The sequence below is a fragment of the Phyllopteryx taeniolatus genome, chromosome 11 (genome assembly GCF_024500385.1).
Source record: "Phyllopteryx taeniolatus isolate TA_2022b chromosome 11, UOR_Ptae_1.2, whole genome shotgun sequence".
Lineage (NCBI taxonomy): Eukaryota > Metazoa > Chordata > Actinopteri > Syngnathiformes > Syngnathidae > Phyllopteryx > Phyllopteryx taeniolatus.
Window position 1 is genome coordinate 19,228,358 of NC_084512.1, and position 10,302 is coordinate 19,238,659.

The window sequence follows — 10,302 nt, forward strand, 5'->3', positions numbered from 1 at the left end:
TTATCAGTAAGTAATAACTCCTGACCTTTCTTAATCTTGTATAAAGCTAAGGAGCTAAATTTCAAGGTACACATTTACGCATGAGATAGCATGGCATTTAGGACCAGAGGTACCAGATTAAGGCATTATTAAATAGAATATAAAAATAGAAGTGTGATCTATCGTGAAAATAGAAATCTAACTAAACATAACAGATGGTCGTCAAATAGAAAATCTAGCAAACTACTAAAATGGGAAATCTGACTACAAAAACAAAACATAAGCTAACAAAGTCCAACTATAATGACAAACTAAATATACTTAAATAGTAATATTTCTCCTTTAAAAAAAAATACAAATGACTTAATCTGAAAAGTTTTAGCAAAGCTATTTTACTTTACATTTTATTTAGTTAAGCAAGTGAAATGTCAAATAATTGATTTTTATGATCCAGTGTGTTAAATCTTAAGACTCAAAAATATGTGTACTTATATACTGAATAAAATATATTTTTGTTAATATAAATATTACTGTGCATAATTTCATTTAAATAACTCAATATATTGACCTAATCACTATTAGATTTTACAAACCTTGCACCTGACTCTTTTGGACTTGTATACCTATACAGTATATATTTATACACATGTACATACAAAAAAACGAACTTCAATATGTACTACTGTACAATCTTTATTTTATGAGTAAATCTCCACAAGGCCTTTTCCTTCATTGCTTTAATAATGATGCATACACTAAAAGCATTGTTAAGCCTAATAACCTTACATATACAAAACAAAAGATTGAAAATGGAACAAGCAAATATCTGCAGAGACAATATGAGACGTTTCTCCCTGTACCTCAACGTTACTGCGGTGCTCTGCTGCCATCCAGCGGCAGATTGTGGTACCGCAACGTGTTTCCACTATGCAACAAAGGTAATTCTTTCACAGTTTTCCACCATAATTTTTGCTTTTTATTAACACCATCATTTGTTGATTAATTTCTCCAGGTTGTATGGTGTCGAGCCAGTCGAACTTGGATAGCCTACATGTAAGTCTAAAACCTTCATAGCTATGATGTTGTCATTGACGTGAATCACCAGTCCTGACTGGACTTCTGCTTGATAAATTTCAGGCAGACGTAGTAGAGCGCCATGAAGACCAAGCACACGGCCAGCAGCACCAGGTAGCACGAGTACAGAGGATACTGGTTCATGCTCATGGCCTCCACCACCTGAACATACAACACACACAAGCTTTATGCACTCAAGTGTTGGGCGGGTTACACATCTACTTTACAAATGTTTTTGTTCATACGTATTTATGATTTATCTATTGTTATTACAATTATTATATATTTTTAGAGCGGTTTAACGATTATTATCCCTAGAGGGTTGGGGGGTCATCCAGTGTGAGAGCGAAGCGAGATTTCAAAACAATAGAGCAATGATTTATTAGGAGTAGCAGTTAATATTTTGTATTCATTATCATTTAAATGCCCTGTGTTAATTCCATCTCGTAATATAACTGAAGGCTTTCAAAATGATACATTTTTATTTAAATATTTCATATTTATTTTTCAATAAAAAAATATAGTTCTGCAATTAGCAATTATTTAATGCTGATTTTGCATTTCCTAATCGTTTTTTATTCTTATCAGTATTAAACATAGGTAATATTAAATTAAATTTATTGTTACTATCTACTTCCTTAATGATCTTTTCCCCTCATATCTTAAAATAAGAATATTATTTACTATTTAGGTTTAAATGAACATGATTTAACATCTCAGTTATCACTATGATGTTTTAATGCTTTTCCCCCTAATATTGTATAACTTTAAGATTACTGTTGATTTTATGTTCAGTTAATATTAACATTAATTGGAAATAGTGTGCATGACTATCTCATAAAGTTTTAATGCAGGCCAGGTTTAATTGTATTAGACTATTCTATATAATATCACTGAGGGATATGTTCCAGACCCAACCTAATAGGTGAAAATCTGTGAGAAGAATCCATATAAAAAAACTTGTTTTGAAGTAGTTTTACCCATCCCTCAACCTTTAAACACATATTTGTAAATGTATTTTATCATTTAAAAAAATATATAATTTCAAGCATAAAGTGTATAGCAAGTAGAGTAATGTAGGTATTGAAGCGTCTGTGTACAGGCATGTGCCTTTAAGAGCCGGGGCCTGGTGGGGTGGTTTCGGCGTGTCTGGGTGACAGCGTGTGAGTGTCTGGGTGTGAACTGTGGCTGACAGCAATGTAACACTGTGTTATAGTGTTCTCCCAACGTCCAATAAACGGGTGAAAAGGGCATTGGCGAGTGGCAACTGTGGCGTTCCTTTCCCACATGCGAGCACTAAGTAGACTGCTTCTTAGAAAAACGGGATATTGCAGGGGAATGTTGTCCTCCACGAGAATAAGTTTTGTTCTTTTTATTTTTTAAGAAAATTAAGGAATGAGTTCATGTTTATCTTTGAAAATATGTTGCACTCACGTATATTCCATCCACTTGCAGTGTGAAGTTGCCGATGGTGAGGGGGTATTTGTTCCCTCTGAACTGCACCAGAAGAAGTCCCTCAAAGCCCCAACGCATGAAGGAGGCGTGAGAGAGCCACGACGCCACTGCAATCAGTAACTATGAATTTTTAAAACATCGTCGAACCCACCCTGACATACCCAATGACGACTCGGAGTGTTTTCTCACCCAGCCACATGTTCTCAACACTAATGACGAAGCCTCCGGTCAGGTAGAAGACTGTGAAGAGTGAGTTGCCCATGAAGGCGGAGGTCTGCAGGGTGGGCAGCGCGGCAGCCACGAAGAGCGCCATGGCGCGGCTGCAGTACACCATCAGCCACACCAGCAGGAAATTAAGCAGGAAGCGATCCGGAGCTTCGTTCAAGCCCGCCAGCCAGTAGATTGGCAGAGCGTAGACCAGGGTGAACACACAGTGCTCAGGTAACTCCCCCAGCACCTGGAGACACAAATGGGCATTTTTACAGCTGACCAAATGATAGCATATTAGCATTTGCAATTCTCAATAGAAATAGTAGACTGTAAGACAGAATGCAAAATCTGTATCATTCCGCCTTAGCTATCTCTATCCAAGCTGCTATTGTGCTATGTGTTAGCATACCAACTGTCAGCGTATTAGCATTTTGTCGACTCTCGTTCGAAACAGTACCTAACCACAGGCAAAATCGTTTTTGATCGATTTTCTCTACTTGATTGCTATCTTGCTATATGTCAAAATACCAACTGCGAGGATGTTAGCATTGTATTCACTCATTAATAAATTATTTTAAATTATAACCGACTACAGTGCAAGATTTAAAATACTTACCAATATAGCTTAGTGCTTTCTGTAATCAGGTTGCCATCTTGCTATTTATCAACACTTTATCACATACCCAACGACAAGGCAAGATTTAAACACCTTATCAAGCTGCGTTAGTACTTTCTTTACCCAAGTTGATCTCTTGCTACAGTATATGTTTGCATATTAGCATGTTGGCCTTTTACTCTCTCATTTGAAATGGTACCCGACTACAGGGCTAGAAGTAAATTCCTTATGATCAACCTTAGCGCTTTCTCTACCCAAGTTGCTATCTTGATATACATTAGTATACAAACTGCTAACGTGATCATTCTTTTAATTCGAAATTTTACTTGATTAGTGGGTGGCAATATGTCAAATCCTTATTGATCAGCTGTTGCACTTTTTATACCCAAGTTGTTGTCGTCTTATATGTTTGCATGTTAGCATTTTATCAATTCTCAATAACTAGTACCCAACTTTTTACGGTTTGAGAGTGTATGCAGACAGACTGTGGGTCCACCGTGGAGCAAGGCTGTTCCCTAGTGGTGACTTTGTGTACTATACCTTAGCGAAGAAGTAGGAGGTGACCGAGTACATGCCGTCTTCCAGCTCATGGTAGAGCATGGCTCTCTCTGTGTGACCTACAAAGAACATTTCCCAAGGATTTTATGCATAATATACTTTACATATTGCCACCTATCTAAAAGCTGTGCAATATTGCAATATCTTTGGTGGTGTCCCTAATAAAGTTTTCAGAGAGTTAGCAGTGGACTTTGGTTTAAGACATGCTGGCTTCTCAAGTCATTATCTGTACACTTAATCAACTATACCATCTTGTGATTGAATGTCATATAAAGTCCATCATCTTTGATAACTTATATGACACGCCAGAGGACATTGAATGACCTGAAACTGTAAAGTTGATAGGGGGTTTAATACTAAAGTGCCGTGCGTGTTCTCACATTTGGCTATGACGTCCAGCACCACAGCGAAGGGAGTGAGCGCTCCTATCATGTAGAGCAAGGCCACGGTGTCCTGAATGGACAGAGGCTGGTCTCCAGCACCGTAGTACAGGCAGCCCACCAGCAGGGACATGAGCAGGGCCTCCAAGCCGTGGACCAACAGGGTGACCAGGTCTCGGTAGTCGTTGTACATGTGGCGCCTGGCGAAGGAGCAGATGGTTGGCACCAGGATGTGTTAATTTTTTTAATTTTATTTTATTTTTTTGGGGGGGGGGGGTGGAGGGGGTTTCCCTGCCCTGACCTGACCTGACCTGACCTGATGAGGATGGCAAACTGCTGGAGTCGGCCCGGTCGTCTGTCTCTCTCCTTGGAGATGACGACGACTTTGTCTCCTTCTGCCTTGTCGGGCTGCAGGCAGCTGCTGCAAATAGGGAAGCAAATGCAATTTTATTTTTTTTGTTTTTAAATCAAATGCTAACATTTAGTGTGGTAACAGTTGGTGTGCTAACATATTGCAAGATAAACATGAGTACAACATCATTAAGGAAGATCTGGAGTTTACATTTTGCCCTGCAGTTGGGTACAATTTTTAATGGGATTTGATCAAATGCTAACATGCTGACTGATGGTATGTGTCATATAGCAAGCCTTGGGTAAAGAAAGCGCTAAAGCAAATAAATCTGGATTTTGCAGTTGTATTATTTCTGATAAGTGTAAAAAAATAAATTTAAAAAAATTCTAACATTTGGTATGCTGACATACTGTACGCGATAGCAAGATGACAACTTGAGTAGAGAGTTCTACGCCAGAGCGATAAGGATTTTACATCCTGTCTTGTAGTTGGATACTTTTTCTATTGAGGTGGCAAAACACTAACATGCTAACCACTGGTATGCGGACATATAGCAAGATTGTAGTACTTTTTGATAAAATCGTAACATGCCATCAGTTGGTATGCTGACATGTATTTGGACACTATTCCGATTGAGAGTGGGTCAAATGGTAACATGCACACAGTTGGTATGCTGACATATCGTAAGATAGCAACCAGAGTCCAGAAAGAATTATAGCAGAAGAATCAGCATTTTACATCATGCCCTGTATTTGGGCACTATTTCTAATGAGAGTTGATCAAACGATAACATGCTAAGAGTTGACAGCGCTTAGGCAGATAGGTCGGTATTTTACCTCTTGCCCTGTAGTCATGCACTTTTTTTTATGAGGGTTCATAAAACAGTCGGTATGCTGACACATAGCAAGCTAGCAACCTTAGTCCAGAAAGCACTAAGGCATATATCTATAAGGATCGTTCATTTTGCCCTGTAGGTAGGTAATATTTCTAATGAGAATCGCTAAAATAATAACATGCTAACAATTGGTACATGACATAATACAAGACAACAACCAGGGTAGACCATTCTGACGCATATTAATAATGATGTTTTATCTTGCCCTGTAGCCGAGCACTATTTCTAATGGGGTTGATAAAATGCTAACATGCTAAGTATGAAGCGACCTGTCAGAGTGCGTCAGGGCCGTGCTGCTTTTCCACATGTGGTCATCGGTGTCACGGACCTTTTCCGAAAACTGCTGCGCCAACACTTGGGATCGTTCCCTACACTGGGCCTCTTGCTCTGGACTACGACGGTCTATACTGATCAGGTCCACTAGTGTGCAAAGACAAGAAGCTTTTTAGAGATGTTCTACGTGGTTACAAGGTGGAGAACTCGAAATGTCCTACCATAGAAGTCGGAGGGGTTGCAGTACCGCGGGCACGGGTGTCCCAGCGCCATGAAGTACGGCACCATGTCTCGGGCGGCACCGCAGTACACGGCCGAGCCCGATGAGAGCAAGACTACCAGGTCGAAAAGCTGGAAGATGTCGGAGCGAGGCTGGTGGACAGACAGGAGAACCAGACGATTCCCCCGGGCCAAGCGGGACAGCGTGATGACAAGATTGTGGGCCGTGAAGCTATCCAGACCCGAAGTGGGCTCGTCCAGGATCAAAATACCTGAAACCCTAAATGGTTGGTTTGGGAATTGGTGTGTTAACTGAAACCGCTCCAGAGGGTTCTCTTACCTGGGTTCCAGAGGAGTTGGACCGCGATGCTGACCCGCCTCCGCTCTCCTCCAGAAACCCCCCTCACGTAGTCGTTTCCCACCCTGGTGTGTGCGCACTGTCTTAGTCGGAGCTCTGCGATGACGTCGTCCACCTGAGAAGGGGAACATGGCCAAAATCTGGTCAGACCTGCATCGACTTTGTCAAGAGTTGTCAAGGCTACGTACTCTGGAACTTTTTAGAAGCCTGCCAACTCCCAGACTTGATTGGACATGGACTTGGATGGACCACTGTCAAATGTTTTCACTACTCTTGAACGGTTTTTGATACTCTACCGACTAGTTAATGTGGTCTGACAGGGATGGACCATTGTCAGAATTTCTTTGGTTTTTTTTTATTTCCAACTACTCTGAATCCAGTTTTTGGAATGCCACCATTTATTTTATCAATTTTCTATACTGCTTATCCTGTTCAGGGTCGCTGTGAACTGGAGTCTGTCACATCTGACTAGTGGTTCTCAGTCAATCACAGAGGGTTATGTAGCGTTGACGTTTAATCTGGGTATTTAAAGTATAAAGTATGGTAGCATTTATTGACAGTCCTCAATATATATGAAACATACAAAGGGCCTAAATTACTATTCCCAAGAGGCCACTCTCACAAAGAAAAACCGCGCACAAGTACTGACATTCTCCGCCAATGAATGTCCCACTGCCGCTGTAAACAGATCACCACGGGTCCACACGAGGGACAGCAAACACCAAATGGCATAAAATGACAAAAAAAAAAAAAAAGGGAATCCGAAACCTTTCTAATCCAATCCAGGAAATAAATCCTAAAGAGTAAGGGCACTGGTCGTGTCGAGTTGCATACAGCTGACCACACAGCCAGTGTTGAATCGAGTGACTGTGGGTGCATATGGTTGGCTGTGATTGATTAGCGAACAAGCCAGGGTGTAAATCCTAAAGAGTAGGGTCACTGGTAGTGTAGTGGGGCAAACGGCTGACTTTCTTTCAGCTTGCGTGGGTTCAAGTGAATGGTTGCCTTATCTGTTGGCCACCAATCCAGAACCATGCTGTTTAGGGCTTACTTAGTTAACTAAAGCCCCATTTGCATTGTACCGGTTCTGCCCCAACCAGTCTGGTTCCTCCCAGTGTTTTCCATTACACTTTTTTGAGACTGGGCGGTGACAATGGACCGTTCCTCGGAACCTCCTCTGACCTGCTTCTAAAACGCAGGCCGAGGAGGGTCGTGACGTTACTATTACCTGATTGGCTGACAGTTGTAGGCATTTCTTTAAGGCCTGTTGACGTCCCTGCCATTTGTTTGGCCATTGAATGTTTATGCTGCTGAGCGTAGTTTTCGTCCACTGAATAAAAAAAAATGGTCCCGCCCCAATCCCTCCCACTTTTGATTGGTGCAATACAATGTAATGGAATTGTAATGCAAAAGCAACGGAGGGCAGGCCAGGCCAAGTGAGGCCGGGGCAGAGCAGGGCCAGGCTGTTCTGGAACTTGTAATGGAAAAGCGCCATTTATGTTACCCTCTGGTCCCGCTGGGCCTGCGTGAAGTGCGTGGGCAGCCTGAGTTTGGCCACGAAGGCGAGGGTCTCGCGCACGGTGAGGTGAGGAAGAAGGCGGTCGTCCTGGCGCACATGTGCAATGCTCTTCTTCACCAGGTGAGCCGTGTTGGGGCGACCGTTGATCAGAATCTGGCCAGACGTCACGCCGCCGCCCTCGTCGCGACACGTGATGATGTCCAGCAACGATGTTTTACCACATCCTGCAGGGGCGCAACCATGCATTTATGATTACTTTTAGTAGTAGTAATAGTAGTTTCTGCGTTGCTGAATTGGCCTTAAAATGAATACGAAACTCTCCAACTTTTAAGATCCTCCATTTTCCAAACAATTCTCCACATGGATGAATGAAAGTGTGTTTAAAATATATTGTCAGTGTACCAGAGCTTCCAATGATGGCCAGCATCTGCCCACTGCAGACGCGCAGGCTCAGTTTGTCGATGGCTGTCTGCTTGTTGCCTTTAATCTCCCACGGCAGCTTGAACTCTGACAGCCTCTCGTACCAGGGAATCTGTGCCGCCGTGTCCACCTGTCAACACACACACACTTGGAGCCACAAGTCGAGACTGCATGCACGTGTTTTGTGTGATCTGTTTTGAGGGTGTTTTCACCTCATAGTGGAGGTTATTGACTTCCAGCTGGTTGCAGTCACCGCTGTATGTGAAGTACAGGCTGCTGTCCTCCTCCGACGAGAACAGCTGTCTGTCTGGGTGCAGCTGAAAAGCAATATATTTACAACCTGTATTCTAATATTTGTTCCATGAAATTGGAATCATAGTGCACTGCTTCCAGTATGTGTTTGTGGATGGTAGAGTCATTGTCCAATCAGATTTCAGCCTCTTTGTGTTGCCATGTCAAGCTAATCTGCGCAGGGCTTTCAGAAATAATTAGTGCTGGCAAATGTAATTTAAATTTTGAGCTTTCTTTAACCAATCAAATTTCAAATTTGTCCTCCACCGCCCTCGATGACGTCAGGATTTGTCTGTCCGCTGAATGGTTGGTTAGAGCAAAACTTGTTAAAGCCAACTTCGACGAGCAAAATAAATCTGTAATAAATCTGCACACAATGCATCTGGTGAGTATATCTTTTTCCTTTTTTTTTTCCTAAATATTAACTCTAAAATGCTCCAGATGATGTATGTGTATGTCGTTATATTCCCTTTTTTGTATAGTATTTCTTTCTATAATTTTGGCATGATAGTCGTGGTATTAACAGGTGGATTAAGTGGGATAAACCCACAGTGAAGGCCCAAATACCGTGCATTTGCATTTACTTGCAACAGGACATTACATTAGGTGCACAGGCACGCTATATAGAGCTACATAAGACTTGCAACATACAGCAATAAACAGATCAAAGTAAAATGGAACATTGTTTTTTTTTTTTTTTTAAGCGTACAGCCCGTGTATCGAAAATGTTCCTAGGAGTGGTACCTAATGTTGTGGCTGAAGAATTGCAATATGTTTTGCCTTGTGTTTTTACCTGCATGGGTCCAGAGTCCCATGATGTAATGCTTAAACATAAGTTCCAGGGAGAAAAAAAATAATTTCTTAATGAAGCACATGCTCATAACAACAGCAAAGAACACGCTTGAACCCACCATATGATATTTTAAGGACCATATTTTCAGCATTCCTCTGTTGTTTCCTATTAATTAGGACATTTAAGATATTTGTCAATGAAATCGTGTTATTCGAAGTGCACATTTAGAAGTTTCAAGTAATTCATACTATAGATACATACCTCCTGTATAGATCAGAATATTTTAACATCTGTCCATGTTTACTTAGAAATTAGGAACATGCTTGAAAAAGATTTACGCCAAAAATGGAGAAAAAAATTACAATAAAAATTTGAAACTATTTTAAGCAATTAAATATTTGTTTTGTAGGTGTTTGTATGAAAAAATAAGCAACGGTGTTCTGTACTAAGAAGTGTGATTTAGTTTGTTAGACCTTAACAATAATTAAAAAAAAAAAAAAAAAAAAAAAAAAGTAGTCTTGTTGTAACCTTAGTTCTGGTTCGCTAACCCTAGCTCCAAGCTTATTTGTACTTTGTGGATCCCTGGTTCCAACCCTAGTTTAGTTATCTAACCATAACAATTGCCAATGAGTCAAATCTGTCCAGTAAACAGCCCATTTAAAAAATCTAATAAAACACTACATATAAATGAAAGCAAATGAGGATGTCCAATTAGTATCACTGACTGACCTGTGAGGATCCGTTGGTGTGACTGAAGCTACTATTTGTGTCCATAATGACGCAAGATGCGGGTTGATGTTTGTCTGGTCAAATGGTCAATGCAGCCCCTCTCCGCACCGTCCTCCGCCCCTCTTCAACCTCTGCTTCTTTTTTCCACTCTTCAGGATTTCACACAACCCCCTGTGTTCTC

The 10,302-nt window shown here is 41.1% G+C and overlaps 1 protein-coding gene across 3 annotated transcripts; it reads right to left on the bottom strand.

Moving 5' to 3' along the window:
• Nucleotides 1-647: 647 nt before the first annotated feature.
• Nucleotides 648-10,262, bottom strand: abcg8 (ATP-binding cassette, sub-family G (WHITE), member 8). 3 transcript variants are annotated; one of them, XM_061790073.1, is made up of 13 exons: nt 10,122-10,262; nt 8,521-8,625; nt 8,291-8,438; nt 7,874-8,112; nt 6,352-6,484; nt 6,014-6,283; nt 5,848-5,939; nt 4,584-4,693; nt 4,273-4,472; nt 3,875-3,951; nt 2,698-2,965; nt 2,488-2,615; nt 648-1,215 (listed from the first exon to the last, which is right to left on the bottom strand). In XM_061790073.1, exons 1-13 carry the CDS (start codon nt 10,164-10,166, stop codon nt 1,078-1,080), a joined length of 1,953 nt encoding a protein of 650 aa, XP_061646057.1. In that variant the 5' UTR covers nt 10,167-10,262; the 3' UTR covers nt 648-1,077. The 3 variants fall into 3 exon arrangements, with proteins under 3 accessions (XP_061646057.1, XP_061646056.1, XP_061646055.1); XM_061790072.1 differs by having other exon boundaries at nt 4,589-4,690; nt 5,789-5,939; XM_061790071.1 differs by having other exon boundaries at nt 4,589-4,693; nt 5,789-5,939.
• Between the last annotated feature and the right edge of the window lie 40 nt (nt 10,263-10,302).

Bases quoted from the DNA above. Each gene is read 5' to 3' on its own strand.
- abcg8 (XM_061790071.1), bottom strand. From the start codon at position 10,166: ATGGACACAAATAGTAGCTTCAGTCACACCAACGGATCCTCACAG. The intron at 4,473-4,588 runs GTCAGGTCAGGT...CTCCTTCGCCAG, and splicing joins CAGTTTGCCATCCTCATCAG to GCGCCACATGTACAACGACT. The intron at 2,966-3,874 runs GTATAGTACACA...TTGTGTCTCCAG, and splicing joins CCTCCTACTTCTTCGCTAAG to GTGCTGGGGGAGTTACCTGA.